The sequence below is a fragment of the Lissotriton helveticus genome, chromosome 10, assembly GCF_964261635.1.
Source record: "Lissotriton helveticus chromosome 10, aLisHel1.1, whole genome shotgun sequence".
In the NCBI taxonomy this organism is placed as follows: Eukaryota; Metazoa; Chordata; class Amphibia; order Caudata; family Salamandridae; genus Lissotriton; species Lissotriton helveticus.
In genome coordinates this window covers 731,193,384-731,214,255 of record NC_136071.1, presented here as the reverse complement: position 1 = coordinate 731,214,255, position 20,872 = coordinate 731,193,384, and the positions used below count along the sequence as shown (strand labels likewise).

At 45.8% G+C, this 20,872-nt stretch overlaps 1 protein-coding gene across 4 annotated transcripts in view; it reads right to left on the bottom strand.

The window, feature by feature from the left end:
• The window catches only part of ZMYND11 (zinc finger MYND-type containing 11), an 836,880-nt gene that overhangs the window by 44,762 nt on the left and 771,246 nt on the right, over positions 1-20,872 (bottom strand). For all 4 annotated transcript variants that reach the window (XM_078663281.1, XM_078663280.1, XM_078663283.1 and 1 more), the window contains one exon: positions 6,000-6,185. In XM_078663281.1, the coding sequence (XP_078519407.1) occupies positions 6,000-6,185 (186 nt within the window). The remainder of the gene's footprint in view (positions 1-5,999; positions 6,186-20,872) is intronic.

Genomic DNA, 20,872 nt, shown 5'->3' with positions numbered 1-20,872 from the left:
GTTAGAAGTATCACTTAGAAATTCACCACCCGTGAAAAGTGATGATACCAAAAGGAGCTGGAGCTGAGTTTTAGAATGACGGAACGGACAGTCGTCTTGTCAGAAGGAGGCATGTCCTTTAACAACTGGAGCACAGAGTTCCCTAAATCCTCAAACAGAGTGAAGCTGAGTCAGGGGGGCTGCTTCTTTGCCAAAGAGTAGCAGACCTTTATGCAGCGAATAACCCAGCAAGAAATGGTCCTTATCTGCACTGCCAGACCTTTTTTTTAGCTCCCACGTACCCCACAAAATGTTGGTCGTCCACCTGGAACTCTTTTGTGCAGCCAAGGTAGAACGACAAAGCTCTTATTGGGTCCAGACTATGGAAACACCCCTCTTCTTGAGAGGGATGCAGAAGAGCAAAAAATGTGGGCAGCATGATACATTGACCCAGATGAAATAGGGTCACCACCTTTGGAAGAAACGGGGCAGGGTGCAAAGCACCACTTTATCTGCAAAATTCATCATGTAGGGGGGTTTACATGATAGCATCTGCAACTCACTCATCCTTCACGCAGATGATATCGCCATCAGAAAGCTGTCTTAATGGTGAGCACAATGGAGGGGACAGTTGTGCAAAGTCTCGAAAGGAGTACACATAAGAAATATGAGGATTAAATAAGGTCCCACTGTGGTATAACAAAGGGCGTGGGTGGAAACAAGTAACCCAGTCCTTTCAAGAACCTATTTCCAATTGGAGACTTCAAGAGAGAGGTTTGGTCTGGCAGCTGCAAAAAGCGGATAGAGAAGAAAGATATCCCTTAAGAGTACACAAATTAGAGCCCTGCTGGGCAAGGGTAAGAATGAAAAGAATGGTAGGAAGAAAAGCAGAAAGAGGGTCAATAGACTTTTCTGTACAATATGATACAACCTTTTACCCACAGCAGGCATATACCGTCTTGGTGGAGGGCTGCCTGGACGCCAACATAACGTTGCATACTTCAGGAGGAAGGTCAAAAGCCACCAACTGCCTCTGCTCAATCTCCATGCATGGAGGCGGGGAGTTGACAGGTTGGGTGGAGATCCCTTCCCTGCTGCTGTTATGTTATGGTAACTTATATAGCGCACGATTACCCGGAGGTGTCCTGGCGCTAGTTACCTTTCCAATACCCAGATCCCACCAAAAGGCGTAGGGCAAAAGAGAGTGTGATAATTCAAACCGAGCTATTTGTCAAACAGCCATGTTTTCAGGCTTTTCCTGAAAGATGTTAAATCAGTAGATTGTCTGAGATAAACGGGAAGGTCGTTCCAAGCCTCCGCTGCACCAAGAACGAAGCTTTTGCCTCCCCAAGTGGCCTTCTTGATGGCTGGCACGGTAGGCAACTTGGCCCCCGAAGAGCGAAGATTCCTTGTTGGTGCATACCATGTGAATTGTCGTCTTAAATATTCCGGTCCAGTACCATGTAGAGCCTTATAGACCGTACATAATGCCTTAAACAGAAGATCCCCCCGAAGGGGCAGCCTGATCTGAGGATCAATGCTCTTTTTCAGCTCTTGATACCAGACACTCCGTGCCCAGTCTGGAGCCACAAGAATGACTTGGGCATGGTCGTTCTTGATCTTCTTCAGAACTCTGGGTGGAAGTGGTATGAACAGAATGGTGAACAAGCCTGAGCTCCACTCTTGACAAAAAGCGCTGCGAGTGATAGCCGCCATGGAAACTACAGCACACAAAACTGCTCACATTGCATGTTCTCTTGTGAGGCGAAAAGATCCAACCAAGATTCCCCCCACTGCTGAAAGAGACTTTGCGCCATCTCCGACTGGAGATGCCATTCGTGATCCGCTAGGCATCGACGGCTGAGTTTGTCTGCCCTGGCGTTCAGAGAACCTGCCAGGTGTTGAACCACCAGGGTTATGCCCTGCTGTTACAGTCATGTCCAGAGATGCAGGGCATCTTGACAAAGGGTCGTCGACCGCACCCCGCCTAGTCTGTTGCAGTACTACATGGCAGTGGTGTTGTATGTGAACACCTGCACTAACTTCCCTTTGACAAAAGGAATAAATGCTTACAATGCCAACTGAATCACTTGAAGCGCCAGCAAATTGATTTGGAGCCCTGACTGATGGAGACCAGTGTCCCCTGATCCCCACCTCTCCCAGTTCGCCGCCACATCCCAGAAGTAACGCATCTGTCACTACTGTGTGATCTGGTTGAGGAAGGGAGATGGGTCTGCCTTTGACCCAATCGCGGTTAGTCAACTGCCACTGCAGATCTCTCGCAGTTGCCTCAGAGATCTGGACCATGTTGGTGATATTTCCTTGATGCTGCACCTACTGGAACTTCAGGTCCCACTGCAGAGCCCGCATACGCCACCTGGCATACTTTAACTAAAGGAAGCAGGAGGCCATGAGGCCCAACAGCCTCAGAATCAATCTCACAGATATCTAGGATAGAGGCTGAAACATCTAAATCATAACCTGAATATCCTGGACTTGCTGCTCAGGAGGATAGGCCTGAACCTGCACTGTGTCAAGAACTACTCCGATAAAAGGGACCATCTGAAAAGGAGTTGGAGCTACTTCAGCATGTTTATCTAGAGACCCCGGCTAATGCAGGAGGTGCACTGTAGTCTGAAGGTGGAAGACGACAGCCTGAGACGAGGACGCCTTCAACACCCAGTTGTCGAGGTAGAAGAAGGCTAGAGCCCCCCCCCCCCAACCTGCGCAAATGAGCTGCAACCACCACCATCAACCTGGTGAACACCTGAGGGGCACTAGTAAGGCCGAACGGAAGCACAATAAACTGAAAGTGCTCGTGGCCTACCCTGAACTGCAGGTAATGCAGGATGATGTGAAAATATGCATCCTGCAGGTCCAACGCTACTATGAAGTCTTCTTGGTCTAGAGTAGACAAGACCTGCGTTAAGGTGAGCATCTTCAACTTTTCCTTCTTGAGGAAGAGACTGACAGTCCAAAGATCTAAAATGGGCTGTAATCCTTTGCTCTTCTTTGGAATCAGAAAGTAGCAGGCATAACAGACACTGCCTACTTCTGAAACTGGGACCCTCTCAATAGCCCCCTTGGCAAGGAGAGCTGCAACTTCCTCTTGGAGCAATTTTAAATGATCATCTGTCAGCCGTTCTGGAATTGGCAGGATAAGAGCAGGAAAAGAAAGGCAAGGCAGAGAAAGACCCACTTGTCCGATGTAATGGACCTCCAGTGGGGGAGATGATGGGATTCGCCCTCCCACTGGAGTGTTGTGGTCTTGCAGAGTCTGACTAGGAGTGCTTGGAGGTTTCAGCTGGTGCGGGCAGGGTGGCTGATGAATTCTGGCTTCCATTCTTAGGACGGAATGAGCCACAGTCATGCACAACTTGGGAAGTCTACGCAGGACGGTGGCTGGGATGGGGCTGGTGAGTCTGGAATCCCCTTCCGTGGCCACGAAAGGGGCGAAAGCTCAACCGGCCACGAGGTGCTGTAGGAAGCCTGAAGGATCTGGCCGTAGCACGAGAATCCTTGAACAGTTCTAGGGCAGAGTGTGCATCCCACCAAACAGACTGGAACGACCAAAGAGCATGTCCATTAAATTAGCCTAGAAATTGCCTAAGAAGCAAGACGCACTAAGCCACGCGTGGTGTCACCAGGCCACGGTCGATGAAACCGCAATGTCCAGTCAATCAGTCGTGTCAAGTCCACACCTGATGGTGAAATTTGCTGCATCCCTCCCATCCTTAACTGTCTGGGAGAGCACAGCCTGGGCTTCCTCCGGGACTTGTGGCAGCACTTGCGCAACCGTCTCCCAAAGGGAATGGGAGAAACGGCCCAATAAGCATGCGGTATTCACCGACCGCAATGCAAGGCTGGAGGAAGAAATCATCATATTCCCAAATGATTCCAACCTTTTGGATTCCCTGTCCGAAGCGGCAGAAGGGAAGGTGCCCTGGAAGGTAGAATTCTGCACCACCAAGCTTCCAGGGGTAGGGTGTTGGCAGAGGAACTTTGGGTCGCCCAGTGCCAGGCAATGGCAGTGTGCAATTATCCTATTCACAGGAGCCCCAGTGCTAGGCCTGGACCACGTGCCTAGTAGGACATCAGTTAGTGCCTCATTGAAGGGCAACAGGGGTTCAGAGGTTGAAGTACTTTGGTCAGATTAGTCCTGACTTACACAGAGGGCAACTCCAGTCCAAGGACCTTGGCTGCCATCCTTACCACCATGGCGTAAGAAGTCCCCTCCTCCGTAGCCATAGGTGGCGGAGAGAGCACGCCAGCATCTGGGGGCATATACAGCCGACTGGCCTCCCCAAGTTGCTCAAACCAGACCATCTGCTCTGCAGACATATCCTGGTGTTCTAAAGGGTTCATAGGCCCTTCCCAGTCCTCTCCTGTGCCTTAAACGTCATGAAAATTCCCATGCGACAACATAGAACCCCAGGGTTTTAATGGTGCCGGGATCAACACCGACCCAACTCTATGCCGTCGGGGATAAGGATTGGGCTAGAGCCACCAATGAGCACCAGCAGCTCCATAGACACCGACTTAGGGTACGACGCCGGGGAAGGTCACATTGGAATGAAAGGTGCCATCCCGGATCAGGAATTGGATCCCCGAGGCCCAACTGGCACTGTAGTTGGAGCAGACTGCGTTGAATCTGATGACCCTCTCTTGAACCCATGGGGCCCGAAGGCTCACCAGAGGGGTTGGCTTACTCAAATATAAGGTACACTACCTCGTAAAACTCTTTAATTTGAGCAGGGGTCCCTCTGGCTCCCGGAAAGGGGGGGGAGGCGCAAAGTCAACCCTGATTCCGGAGAACCGTGCCTAGAGCGTCTGTGCTCCTTACCTCTCTAATCGACGGATGACAGCCGAGGTGAAATAGAAGTCTGCTTGGACTTTTTGTGCCTCTTTTACTGAGTGTTCTGAGGACATTGAGTGGGAAGAAGAGGACTTGGGGTTACTGGAGCGGTCACGCAATCTCCATTTCTTCAATCGGGACTCGGATCTCCGTGGAGTCTCACTGGATGGTGTTGACTGCCAGGCCGCAGAGAGATCCATAGCTCGCGCCCGCAAGACCTTCAGAGCAATGGCCTGACAGTCCACGCCCGACTCTGAATCGTGGTCGTGCTCGGGACACCAAAGGCAGACTAGGTGGATATTGGTAACCAACATGGCGTGGTGACAGGCTCCACATGGTTTAAAACCGGTCTTCTTTGAAGATATCCCTAGACACTCAATTTAAAATAATCCTTAAGTCGAAAAAACAAAGGGGTAGCTCTTTCCAGATTGGCGCTTAACTGGTGCGGAAAGAAAATAACTGATGTCCGCGCGCCTGGGTGGCACCTATATAGATGACCGAGATGTCATACCCGATGTTGCCGACGTCATGCAGAGCTAAATGGTGCCAACTAAAGTGAGTGCAAGGGGGTACTGCGCGATCAAAAGTTCCAGATCAAGCCTGACGCCTGGGAAATTCTAAGGTAAGGAATCTGCAGCTAGAAGTCTCTATTAGATAATGCACACTTAATGGCAATCCTGGCAGGGATTACATTTCCGAATGTTGCTGACGCAAGGGGATATTCACAAGGTGAGGAATCCACACAGCAGATGTATCTATCAGAACTGTGGGGCTATAGACATCTTCGAAACAAAAATCTCAAATAAGGAGAAAAAGAACTGAATTAAGAAGGAGCTTGAGTTGCTGAACCTATTGTTTATGTGGCCAAACACAGAACTGACACCACAGGCATGAGCCAGGTGTGCTGTTATTGTGAGCCTGCCTTCATAGCTCAGCTGCCGGATTAGCTCTGGCATCAACATTTATTTTCATGAGGATATTTTGACAAAAGAGGAATCTGCAGGAAGATGTATCCTTTAGAAGCAACTTACTAATTAACAAAGTAATGAACCATCATTCTGAAAGGCCCATCTTCCTTCGTCAGGTAACAATCACATTAAAGATTAATGAGTATCATTTGAAATTAACAACATCAAATATATTATGACATTTGCAGTGTGCATACCCATTGTTTCTTCTTGGTCTGGGAAATCATCTGTTTGTGTTGAGCTGCTACTTTCTTAATTTCTTCTACAAACTCTTCTTTACACTTTTCCTTCACCTGCTTGCACTTTCTGTCTGTCTCTGCTTGTACATTGGTCACAGCTTTCGTCACAGCCTGTCTTTTTTCCTCCTCCATTTCAACTCGCAGCTGAAAGGCCAATAAAAAATAACTTTTTTGTTGTTGTTACAGAAGACCTCAAAAGATTTGGCGAGAAATGACGCAGGTGAGAAATGTGGCAGCATGTTGTTTTGTGAAACGCAAAATAGTGGAATAGCAATAACTCTAATTGGCTAGAAAATGTTTGATTAATCTTCATGTTTCTACAACGGTTGCCAAACAAGAAAAATGTTGTACTACACTCATTGCCGGTTGTATATAATCACAGTCTGACATTAGCTGGGATCAGTAACAAAACATTTGCTAAAGAATATATGCATCACAATGATTATTGCATTATCAATATTCTCATCACTTCCAAATTCTGACTCAATGATATACAAAAATACCAAGTTTATAAATGCCTTTTAAAAAAGAATAATGCGAAGTGTATGCAGTCAAGTAACACATTTGTAATAACACCAAGTCAGGCTATTAAATTTTCAACTTTGAAAACACAATTGCTTGCAGAACTTGTTACTATTGGAGGTCTGCATGTAAACATTTATACATTTTATGTCACATACGTCTCTTTCATAATTGTAGTAACTCCCACTTCAAAGTGGGAGTTAATAATTATTATTTTTTAAACAGTTTACTTGTAATCTAAGTTCACGATCATGGGATTATTAAAATAAACCATAACTCACTTCCAGAGATTATCCAATAGCACTTGAACCAGGAATATGGAATTCCTGTCTCCCAATGTGCGGAACATATTGTTTGGGGTGTAAGGTTAACACTTTTTCATGCTTATTTGGTCGACTGGATAAGTAGGCCCAACACCCTGCAGAACAAACCAGTTGGGCTACCATTTGACATAACGGATAATTTGGAGAGCATTGTTTGCTGCTAAGGCAAGATTTTGATCCACACCTATAAATCCGCCAGGTCTGTATATATGATTCCTTAACACAAAGACCTTTAGCATTCACAGTGAGCTGTTAATGCAGTTTGCATTACTGATTCCAGAAACAAAACGTGTACACAATTTCACAAAGTTCAACAATTTGAGGTTACTTATAATGTTCCCAGATTATATGCAAATACATGCAGAAGTATGAAAGCACAATTAGCGATGGCTTGCTTTAAAGATAAAACATGGACAAAAAATGTAATTTGAAAAAAGTGCTGCTGATCTATTATGCAACTGTAAATACCATTTCTGCGATGTATCCTTTAATAAAATATATTTGATGCATGACAATAGGATAAACGAAAATAATAATGGAGAATCGGTGTAAAAACATTATGGGCAACAAAAAACTTAAGACTATTGAGAAACTCACCACAAATGGACCTGACTCATCTATGACACCCAAGCCAGTATTCCAAGAGCTTGTGATTCACGGGCACCAAGGGGTTAAATACTGGAGATATCTCCATATATATCATGACAGCGAATACTCAAACCATCCAAATTATAACTGCTAAATTATCAAACAGTTTGGCTACTCAGATCTGCTATAGACACCATCCTGGATGAAACATTACTAAATCTATCCTTTCTAACAATCCCCTCCAATGGAAGAGGATCTGAATTGCAAGCTTCAAAAAGTTGGTTCTTACTCCTACAAGATCATGTAGGCACCAAACCTATCAATAAAATGCATCAAAGAACTACGAATACAGACTTTTAAAAAAGTTCCCTGAGACATTAGTCACAAACAGCACATTTTGCATAAAAAAGGAGGCCATAAAATGGATCTCACCTCCTAATTTATCGGTAATCACCTCCATGTGTCCCACTCAACTACAATCGCTTATGGCCTTAAAGTCAAGATCTTATCCCCATCCAATTTCAAACAAGCATTGTAAAAGCAATAGGTCTCTGATTTATTTGAGTTAGAGCTAATGGCATTGTAAATGGCAATGTCTTTTAGCCATGTGTTATGGAGTGAATGCATGTGGTGTGTAGTGGAATTAGGTGGGTTGGATTGGAAATGTAGCAATGGTGGCATGCTGCACTTTAGATGAATATGTGTAAAAGTAAAGTGTACCATACTGCGATTGCTACAATAGTTAATTGTGGATGCGTTAACAATTGATGTGTGCACTGATGGCTGGTGGTGTGTGTGCCTGTACAAATTGTGCACTGATGGCTGGTGGTGTGTGTGCCTGGTGGAAACGTGCACTGCCGGCTGGAAGTGTGTGCCTGGTAAAAGCGTGCACAGACGGCTGGTGGTGTGTGTGCCTGGTGAAAGCGTGCACTGACGGCTGGTGGTGTGTGTGTGCCTGGTGAAAGCGTGCACTGACGGCTGGTGTTGCGTGTGCCTGTTGAAAGTGTGCACCGACGGCTGGTGTTGTGTGTCCCTGGTGAAAGCATGCACTGACAGCTGGTGTTGTGTGTGCCTGGTGAAATTGTGCACTGATGGCTGGTTGTGTGTGTGTGTGTGTTTGGTGAAAGTGTGCACTGACGTCTGGTGGTGTGTGCCTGGTGGAAGCCTGCACTGACGGCTGGTGGTGTTTGTGCCCAGTGAAAGCGTGCACTGACGACTTATGGTGTCTGTGTCTGGTGAAAGTGTGCACTGACGGTGTGGTTGTGTGTGTGGTTGCGTTGTGTGGTGGTGAGTGTGTGGTGGTGAGTGTGTGTGTGTGAGTGAGTGGTGTTTTGTGTGTGGTCTTATGTGTGTGGTGTTGTGTGTGGTGTTATGTGTGTATGTGTGGTGAACTTAGTTCGCGTTTTCGTACCCTACACACTTACACACTGCTCACCCTACACACTCACACAATGTTCACCCTGCACGCTCACACACTGCTCACCCTGCACACTCACACCCTGCTCACCCTGCACACTAACACACTGCTCACCCTGCACACTCACACAATGTTCACCCTGCACACTCACACAATGTTCACCCTGCACACTCACACAATGTTCACCCTGCACACTCACACACTGCTCACCCTGCACACTCTCACACTGCTCACCCTGCGCACTCACACACTGCTCACCCTACACACTCACACACTGCTCACCCTACACACTCACACAATGTTCACCCTGCACACTCACACACTGCTCATCCTACACACTCACACAATGTTCCCCCTGCACGCTCACACACTGCTCACCCTGCATGCTCACACACTGCTCACCCTGCATGCTCACACACTGCTCACCCTGCACGCTCACACACTGCTCACTCTGCACGCTCACACACTGCTCACCCTACACACTCACACACTGCTCACCCTACACCCACACACACTGCTCACCCTACGTAATGCGAAAAGACCTAGCTCTGCTCTTTGGCCTGTGTTGTAATCGTACAGTAGGTTGTGAGTAGTTGCGCTTGATTGGTTGGGGCGTCCCCTCCATGCTGCTCCCCTCACAGAGGACCGGCTAGCTCCATGAAGCTCCCAATACATGTGTTAAGCTGTTTTGTTCTAGCTCCTGTGTGTCAGTGCACCGTGTAAGCGCACAAGCATACCCTGCTCTCTCTGGAACACTCACACTGCTGAGTCGCTCTCACTCTGCTGTCGCTCTCGCTCTGCTCTCGCTCTGCTCTCACTCTCGCTCTGCTCTCACTCTCGCTCTCGCTCTGCTCTCACTCTCGCTCTGTGCAGGAGACAGGCAGTGGGTACGATACCGATGAGGTGGCTTGTACTGGAAGATCCTGTGTGCCTGACATTTCCCCCCAGCTATCTCACACGGTCTCTTTTCTGCTTTGGATTAAAAGTTCGCATTTTTGGTGCACCCTTCTAGGCCTTCCTTAATTTAAGGTCCAATCCACTCTACTAACAAACTGTTCTTTTGAAAACCCATGCACAAAATACCACAGGATTGAGTCACCCTACGTAATGCGAAAAGACCTAGCACTGCCCTTTGTAATCGTACAGTAGGTTAAGAGTTAGGAGCAGGATCTCTGACAGTGATTCCTTTTGGCAGGCACAAGGCAGTTAAGTTGCCTTGGCTGGCCTTGGTTTCTCCGTTCTCTCACAAACACAAAGTTTTTGACAGGCTCTCTCAAAAACGCGTTTAGATTTTAAGACCCTTAAACCGCCTGTCACACGACTGATTTGCGCTTCACGTTAATGGTTCCAACTGTGCCTTCGGTTCTAGGGCAGAAACACAATGATGCTAAGAAATGTGCTACAGTATGTCCGCTTTACACAGTCTAGTTGGCTGTTTATAGGTTATGGAGATGAGCACGGCGTTGGCCCGTCCCCTGACTGCCTCGTCAAGAGCGTGCCAAGCCTTTAGGCCCAAGCCGGGGACTTTCCTGCCTCACCTCCCCGGGAGTAAAAAGAGGAATGCAGGAGCAACAGACACCTCTGCCCCCTACAAACGGGTAACTGCGGGGCCTCTCTTGAGGTGGATCTCTTCCTCCGGGATGCGACGGTCGGCCCACCCGTTCATCTTCGGCCAGCCTGGGTGGAAGGAGAGGCTCCTCGCAGACGTAGCACTTTGATCCCAGCTCAAAAGGTGACTCGGCCCCGTGAAACTTTCGCTTTCAGAGTCTGAGCCTGGCTGAGTCCAGAGCAGGGGGCGGAGTGAAAGCAAGTGGTGCTGGGGCTTGTAGTCTTTCTGCTCCACAGTGAGATTTGAGGGGACAGACGTCATTTACCAAATCTGGACCCAGCTGCCGAATGGATTCGATGTGAACTGTATTTTTTATTTAGCCTTTGTTTAAAAAAAAACATCTTTTTAAAATTGTTTCTGACTTTTCACTAAAGGGGCCACCTCTCTTTAAAACCAGCATCAAAGCACTCCACAAACAACAACAACAACAAAAAAGCAGCACTGACAGCGATCGCGTTGTAAAAAAAAAAAAAAAAAAAAGCTCCCGAGCCACTGCGAGCATGTCTTCAATTATCGCGCCCGCGTCTGGCCGCGATAATTGAAGACATTTGGCCTTTGGTGCGCGTAACAGACACCAATAGGCCATGGGCGGAGCTAAGCGACCACCCATGGCCTATTGCGTGTTCTGTTTTAAATGTACACGCACGCAAAGGCCAATGAAAATGGACCTAAGAAATAACACGCACGAGCTGCGTGGAATTTCTAGGTCCATTTTCTAAACCCCGAGAAAAGGACTCTGGCTGCGCGACACTGCTGTTTTTATCCCTCCACTATCCTTTTATCCCTCCACTATCCTTTTTCTATCAAAAATTAACAGACTAACATGTTCACTTCTCAAATTCCATATTCAACTATACTAATATACTGCCCAAATAACTGAATAACATATCTACTACTCAAATTACTTCATATTTATACTATACTAATTTTCAACACTAATCCTTTATGGGTTCCGGAGTGGCGTGCTACTCGCCAAAAAAGCGCTTCAATACCCATCAGGAGTAACAAGTGCTATATGAATGCAAATCTTTCTTCCCCTTTTATCCATCCGCTATCCTTCTCACTCCAAGTAACAGACTAATATCCACCACTGAAATTACCTCATATTTCACCATATTAATTCACCACTAATCCTTTATAGGCTCCCTGAATAGCATGCGTCAACAAGCGAGCGATAAATAAATATAAACCTTTGTCCTACTCTATCCTTCTGCTATCATTCCAAATTCAAATAACTGACTAACCTATCCACCACTTAAAATGTACTTGCATGTTTCACTATACTAATTCAACACTAATCCTCTGTGGGTCCCGGAGTAGCGTGCTACCCGCCGAAAAAGCGCTTCGACGCCTCGTCAGGGGTAGTAAGCGCTATATAAATGCAATTACAATACAATTACAATATGCACACCCCAATCCTAATACCAGACAACCCCCTATTTTCTCACCCCAAATCTCACCTTCCACTCCCCTATCTGAGTCCTCAGACTAACAAATCTCTCTACCACGCCACCTCAAACTACTCTTATGATACACCTTTCACCCAAAGTAGCAACATGAGCACCAGCCTGCATTGCCATTATGTACCTCAAACAGAAAACATTACCATAGTCTAGTCTCATCTCCCCTGAACTCTCCTCCACTTATCACAATGAAATGAAACGTACATACTTCCACATTTCTCCAGTGCCATATATTGCCATACCTTCTGACCGCTAGACCACTTTTCCCAGAATACCTCCCAAACTTGCATCTGAACCCGTCACAGTAATCTACACCCTTCACCACCCCTCATTCCCTACCCACTGTTACACAACATGACACCAGGAACTGTCAGATGGGACAGAGCTCCTACTTTCGTCCTCCCTAATTTGAACAGAATCAATGGTCCTACAATAGGCACACGTGAAGAAGTCATCTCACCTGGTATGCTGACCTGCCACCACCTTTATAATTGGGCCCCCACAGATCGCTTCTCAATACAACCCTCCCTGCCCACTACAACTGCTACTTACTGCAGAAAACAAACTAGACCACAGGAAAAAAGATATTCAATCGATAGCCAGCAACCTGGTGTCACACATACATACCCTCAACACTCAAGTTATCCACTCTAAACACTATTTGAACCCAACAGAACAGACAACACTGCTAAACAACCAGCTGGCCTGACACCCCAACGTGACTGTAGCACCAGGCCCGAAAGGTCCATCAATCACGTCACTCAAGTTGAGATAGACTCCCTTTTCAATTAATAGGATCCTTTCTTAACTGAAGTCTTCCTTCATAATCCAAACAGGACAGTCTAGAACCCACAACAAGACCTTTAATCAAGTTCACTTGGCCATTCTAAATTCAAAGTTCGGCTCTCCATCCAACCCTTGTCCTCTGAATATTTTTCAACTAATTTCAGAGGAGGTTGCTCCTTACTTGACAAAGATTTTTAGCTCTATGTTTAGATCCGGAACCTAGCCCAAAGCCTGGAAGGCAGCCTCGGTGTTGCCGCTTCTAAAGAAACCCAATTTGAAAGAGCAGGACTTGAATAGCTATCTTCATATCACCAGGCGGCCACTACCAGCCAAATTGGTTGTGAAAACCATGAATGTACAACTGGCAGCCTTCTTGGGTGAAAATAAGTTGCTAGATGACACAAAATGCGGATTATGGAGTGGTTTTAGCATGGAATCCGTTCTTATGGTGGCTACAAAAGAGATTAGAGCCTTAATGAATGGGGTAGGCAATGGCACTCTCAACCTTCTTGACTTATCCATGTCTTTGATACAATTAAACATAATCTCTTGATTAACTGACCCATGATTGTGGTGCCACACGGGGACTCCATCCCCCAGCTGTCTTTGCGGCTGGAGCCACCGACGTTCCTGCTCACGCCAGGAGTCGCTTTAAAAACTGCTCAGGGCTCCCGCGGCCTGGGTGCCCCTCATTGCAACTTTGCCTGCACTGTCTGCCGTGCCACACGGGGACTCAATCTCCCAGCTGCCTTTGCGGGCGGAGTCGCCGAAGTTCCTTCTCACGCCAGGAGGCACTTTAAAAACTGCTCAGGGCTCCCGCGGCCTGGGTGCCCCTCATTGCAACTTTGCCTGCACTGTCTGCCGTGCCACACGGGGACTCAATCTCCCAGCTGCCTTTGCGGGCGGAGTCGCCGAAGTTCCTTCTCACGCCAGGAGGCACTTTAAAAACTGCTCAGGGCTCCCGCAGCCCGGGAGCCCATCATTGCAACTTCGCCTGCACCGCCTGCCGTGTCACACCGGGACTCCATCCCCCAGCTGCCTTTGCAAGCGGAGTTGCCGAAGTTCCTTCTCGCGCCAGAAGGCGCTTTAAAAACTGCAAGCGGCTCGCGCGCGGGCTCGCAAGGGGTGCACATGCAAGCTCACAAGGGGCGCGCACTGGCGTTTCCGGAACAATGGCAGGCTCGTCTGCCCCGGAGGAGACTGGGCGACCCCTCTGAGTTTTCCCCGCGGAATCGGAGAGACCAGGTGCCTAGACATTGCATGGACTGAGGTTAGTGCTTCAACCCCCCCTGTAGGACATATACTGTGCCCTTATTCAATTGTGTAGTTCAGCTCAAGTCTTGTTGAACATCTGGCCCCTGCTGATATCTAATAAGCGCAAGAGTTAATTACAGGAGGTGTTTCCACATACACTAACATACTAAAAATAAGTAGAATAATGGGGAAGCGAACCTGTACAGACCAAAAGCAAATGACACTCCCGCAAATCTCGTCCTCAGTGCAACCTACCTCTAATGAAAGGATGCTCCAGAGGGCTATAGGAGTGGTAGCCACTGAAATTGAACTGACTGAAAGGCGGGTATAGTTAACTCTGAACTTAGATTTCCCCTTGACAGATCTTGATGCCTCAAGTACTTCAGTTACTTTGGTTAGTGACTTTTCCAAGACGCAGACAAAGGGAGACCCAGCCTTCTTCAAAGGGGAAGTTGACCGTCTATGGCGTCGTGGTGATCTCGATGGCGAGTGCTCTCGCCTCCTCGACGTCAACTTCAATGCTCCCGACGCCGACTGATCTCGAGATCTCTTCGCTGTCTGCAAACTTCTCAACGCCGACCTACGGTGAGGCGACAGAGAATGTCTCGACGTTGATGGGTTTCTAGACGTCGATGGGTGTTTAGACGTCGATTGACTCACATCCTGAACATACCTCGAGCCCGCGGTAGTACGTTTCGACGTCGAAGACTCACGCCGTCTCAACGTCCGAGACTGTTAAGGCCTTTTCTTCGACGGCGGTAGCGATGTCGCCGGCGAGCAGCCTGGAATGTGCTGTTTTTCTGAAGTAGAAGAGGCAGAATTTTGGTGGCGTCTATGTTCTTGATGAGAGGAGGGCTCTTGACTCGCAAGGCCACTTTACAACCGGGCTGTTCCTCTCTCCAGCACAGCTTGAAGGCGAATCATCTCTATCACGTAAAGTCCTTGCAGAAAACTTCTTACAATGATAGCAGGAGTATATCTTCTGACTAGAAGGAAGACAGGTGATACACACAGAATATGGATCTGAAATCGCAATCTTCTTCCCACAGGCTGTACATTTGCGAAAAAGAGCTGGCACTCTGACAGAAAAGATGAAGAAGTTCTGTCAAAAAAGGATGAAAAACCTCTGCCCGGAGAAACCGCAAACATTCCAGAAAAATAACAATTCCTGACAGAAAAGTCAGAAAACTGTCGAGCTCAAGCTCCAGGATCCTCACAGAAGGAGCCGGAAAAAAGAACTGACCTAACAGTCACTTGTGAGGCATGCTGGGAGCAGAGTGTTCCCTGAAGTTCTTAAAGGCAAAGTGCTCAGATTCTTGTAAGCCTTAAAGGCAAGGTGCCAGTTGTCTTTTATGTACTAAGACAGTTATTCTTATGCAGCCTATAGGCCAAACTGCCTGCAATTACCTGTCCTTCCTTGTTTTGGAAAATAAAGGATTCTTGTATGAAACCATTACAGTGTATGGTCTCTATTACAAGCAGTCTTGAGAGACGTATTGTTATATAAGTAAAACTGATATCATTTTGGCTGTTTGCCCTATTTGTTTTAGACTTTTTGATGGGGCTGCATATGTGTATATATATATATATATATATATATATATATATATATATATATATATTACCTACTGGCGGTCGCCAGTAGGTAGTTATAGTTAGGATTGTTTTCCATAGGAAATCCGCAACATTCTATTGGGAATAACTTTGGCGCCGAATGAGGAATCTGCCTGTAATTTTCCTTAGCTTTGCCTCGCTGCGCTCCGCTCCTTCCCTGAAAGTTTCGGGGGGATCCGTCAAGCGGGGGCCGAGATAAATGGGGGGTCCCAAAACGTGTTTTCCCCATGTTAATTTCCATAGGGCGGTTGGACTCACTTTTAGCCCGAACGGCTGAATGGATTTCCACCAAACATAGCAAAATTGTAGGGACTGGTACCCCGATGTGCCTTTGCTATGTCTCAAGATATATGCGCCAGTGGTTTTTACGAAAATTAACTTTGAAAAAATATATATTGGGCTACATTGGGCTATATATATGTTAGAGCCCAAATGTAGCCCAAAGATGGCCACCAGAGACAAAAAAAACAAATGTAGCCCAAATATCAGCCAGATGTAGCCCAACTATAGCCCAATGACAGAATGTCCCAGAGTGTTCTAAAGAACAACTAGAGCGCTAACAGTCTTACTTATGACAAAAGTATGGCACACCTGAAGTCATCTTGATTGGAATAAAGTGTTAACACTTAAAACATTTAATTTGCAAAGGAACAAAATGAGGGGGTTCATTTTGCCATAGAAATTATGATTAGTGCTGAAGAAAGAAAAATTAGGGCACATTTTGAGTGACTTCTCAAATTCTCTTATATTTCATTAAAAAAATTCTGATATGCAGTCTCCCAAGATGGCCACCAGAGACAAAAGAGCCCAAATGTAGCCCAAATATCAGCCAGATGTAGCCCAACTATAGCCCAATGACAGAATGTCCCAGAGTGTTCTAAAGAACAACTAGAGCGCTAACAGTCTTACTTATGACAAAAGTATGGCGCACCTGAAGTCATCTTGATTGGCATAAAGTGGTAACACTTAATACATTTAATTTGAAAAGGAACAAAATGAGGGGTTTCATTTTGCCATAGAAATTATATATATATATATATTCACTGAAAAAAACATAGGTTTCACACCAGTTATAGTTAGGAATTAGCATTTAAAAAACCTATTAAACTCACTGAAAAAACCATGGGTTTCACACCAGTTATAGTTAGGTGGAAATTTTACTCGCATAAAACCATTGAAATTCCCACGTTATTGGACTCACTATAACTTGCGCGTGCAATGCACTGCTGATGACGTCACATATTACATCACTCATGACATGGTCAGTGACATCACTGATGACATCACTGATGACATCTCAAATGACATCACTGATGACATCATCCAGTGAATGTGTATCTTTCTGAAAAATAAATATTTTTTATATATGTATATCTAAAGGTTGATGGAAGAATAAATGGGTAAATAAATGTCTAAATGGATTTTTTTTGCGTAAAATTGATTGGTTAACTGACTTATTAAATGTATCTTAGTGAATACATATATTAGCGAGTAATGTTTAAATATTTAAATATCTGTATCTGTGTCTCACTTTGTGTATAAGTGGCTGCATGGGTTGGTGAGTAGCTACATGAGTGTGTATATGGGTTATTAGTTGTTTTTTTGAGTATCAGTATCAGTGTCTGTATGGTTCGGTGGGGGATATTACTTACAGCACAGATGCATGAATGAGTGACTCACTATTTGTATGTATTTTGAAGACAGCATGTGTGCAAGACTGTATGGGTGGATGATTGTGTGTATGGGTGGGTTAGTGAGTATGTGTTTTCATAATTGATTGTTTAAGAGAGTAAATATGTTTCCGTTTCTGTAGAAGTATGTGTAGTGGTGTGTATAGAGCAGTATAATCAAGTAAATGGTTTGTTGATAGTTTATTTGCATGTGTGAATTTCTGTGTGAGTAACTATATGGATGAGTATTAGTGTGTAACAGGATGTATAGGTGTATGAGTACATATGATGAGTAAGTACATGCATGAGTGACTATATAGAACTGTTGGTGAATGAGTGGATGTGTATGTAGATGTTGGAATTACCTAATAAGTTGTTGTAATTGGTATTGGTTTCTCCTTTTTTAAGAAAATGTTAGTTTCTATTTTTGAATGTGTGTGTCAAAGGTTATTTTATGCTGATAGGAGGTCTGCCACTTTGTCACAAGGATGTTGTCATCAGTGATGTCATTTGAGATGTCATCAGTGATGTCATGAGTGATGTCACTGACCATGTCTTGAGTGATGTAATATGTGACGTCATCAGCAGTGCATTGCACGCGCAAGTTATAGTGAGTCCAACTAACTATAACGTGGGAATTTCAATGGTTTTATGCGAGTAAAATTTCCACCTAACTATAACTGGTGTGAAACCTATGGTTTTTTCAGTGAATATATATATATATGTATGTATGCATACATATGTAGGAGTATGGAGTTGTAAGTTTTATATACTTGGCCCATCCTGGCTGTACCAAAAACGCCATCCCGGCTTCACAAGCTCTCTGCGACCTGTTAGCACAAGCCTTTGAGGATAAGATCACCAAGATCTTAAATAACCTCCCCCCCTTAACTGGCAGTACTATATACGACTCCATCTTGCCAGAAAATGGGAAGGAGTGCAGCAAAGCAGGTGAGCTAAGCAATTTCCCGCTACCATCTTTTGCGGACTTCTGCTCTATGGCCGAAGGGGTGTCTTCTGGCTCACCCTTTGACCCTCTACCACCCAGATTCTGGAAACTCTGTCGTGAAGAGCTGTTTCCTCCATTGTTCTCCATCTGCTGTCAGTCTCTCACCTCGGCACGGGTGCCAGACTGCTGGAAACTGGCGGTGGTCTCCCCATTGCTCAAAAAGGAAAACCTGGACCCCACATGCCCAGCTAACTTCAGACCCATCTCCCTCCTGCCATTCCCTATCAAGATCCTAGAGAAACTGGCCACAAAACACCTATCCAACTTTCTTGAGAAGAACGATTGTTTGGATGTGGCTCAGTTTGGGTTTCGACCGGCACACGGGACAGAGTCAGCTTTGGTGATTGTTCTTGATGACCTTCGGACGCGGGCCGACATGGGTCAGGCAGCCTTTCTAGTGCTGCTTGACATGTCGGCCGCATTCGACACGGTCAACCATGCTACTTTGATCAGGAGACTGACAGAGGCGGGGGTATCAGGCTTAGCCCTTGAATGGTTGGTGTCATATCTCGAGCAAAGACACCAGGTAGTTGCACTACCGCCCTACCAATCCAACATCAAGAGGGTGGGACAGGGAGTACCCCAGGGCTCGGCCATCAGCCCTATCCTTTTTAACCTGTACCTCCGTCCCCTGATCACACTGATCAAGTCGCTTGGCATCACAGTTACCAATTACGCTGACGACACCCAACTTATCTTCTCGTTTGAGGGTAAGGGCGGGGTGTCACAGGAGGTTTTCCATCAATGTATGAGGGCCACGGCAGAATGGTTAGGGAAAAACTCCCTCCAATTCAACAGCTCGAAAACCGAGGTATTACACTGCTCCTCGGACCGGATCCCCAGATCCCTACCACAGGGTTTTTGGCCTTCCGATTTCCTAGGCATTAGTCTGCCTGCTGACTCGGTTCGGAATCTAGGGGTCATGTTCAGTTCCGATCTACAATTGGACACCTCAGTAAATAAAACGGTGGCTACGTGTATGGCTTTACTTGGATCCTTGAGAAAGATCCTACCCCTGCTTCCGGCGCAGGCAAGACCAGAAGTAGTGCGGAGCATAATCCTCAGTCGCCTTGACTACTGCAACGCACTGCTACTGGGGGCTCCAACTACCGTGCTAGGAAAACTCCAGCGGATTCAGAATTGTGCCGCTAAACTGGCACTCTCGCGACGTCGCTCGGACTCCTCCACCAAGGCACTCAGGGACCTTCACTGGCTCCCAATTTCTCAACGGGTGAACTTCAAGGCTCTGTGTATTGTTTTTAGAGCTTTACACAGTCAAGGCCCGGCCCCTCTGCAGGATCTTTTCTCATGGTATATCCCCTCAAGAACACTCCGATCAGCATCGGCTCACTTGGTTGTGGTACCCAAGTTTCGGAGGACCCGGATGGGTGGACGCTCCTTTAGGATCGCCGCAGCACGGCTGTGGAATTCTCTACCGCTGGGTCTCAGGGGCCTGGAGGTTTTCTCCATCTTTAAAAAAGAGTTAAAGACCCACCTGTTCCCCAGAACAATGTAAACAGATCAGAAGTTGGTAAAATCTCGCTCTGTGTCATAACAGTCTAAGCGCCAGGATGCCCGGTGGGTGACAGTGATAGCGCTTTATAAGAATGTCTATACATACATACATACATATGATCTGGGCATACACCTGTATATGTAGGTACATATATGTATATATGTGTGTGTATATATGTATATATATATATATAAAAATTCACTGAAAAAACCATAGGTTATAGACCATATATAGTTAGGAATTAGCATTTAAAAAACCTTATTTTACTCACACAAAACCATTGAAATTCCATATATAGTTAGTTGCACTAACTATATATCGCGCACCCGCAATCCACTGCTGATGATGTCACATATTACATCATTCATGACATGGTCAGTGACATCACTGATGACATCACTGATGACATCTCAAATGACATCACTGATGACATGACTGATAACAACATCCAGTGATTTTTTGTTTCTGTAAAGTTTAAATATGTCTTACATATTGAAGAATGAGTGGATGTGTAAGTGTCTGGACGAAGGATTTAGTAGGTGCATGACTGACTGTATGACTGAGTGATTAAATGTGTCTCACTGAGTGCATGGGTTAGTGACTAAACTGTCTTAATTTGTGCATCATTATGTCTGTTGTTCTGTAAACTGCTGCATGTGTTGATCAGTAGCTATATGAGTAACTATATGGGTTATTGATTGATTGTCCAAGTATTTGTATGGGAGACTGAGTGTGTGTGTGGCTGGCTGGGAGGTGTGCGACTCTGTGCACATCAATGTGTACTTATATCAATGATTGTATAACAAGGTAAGTATGTGTTAGTATATGTTTGAAAATATAAGGTGCTCTATGTTTAACTGTATAGACAAGAAAATGGAAGTGTGATTGATTCTTTACAGGACTGACTAGGTGTGTGAGTAACTCCATGGATGAGTGGCAGAGTGTGAGTGTCTGTATAGGTGTATGAGTGCATATGATAGTGTTGTAAAGATGAGTGATTGTATGTATGAATGATTGTATGGGTGAATGAGTGAATGTGTGTGTAGACGTAGGAATCAGT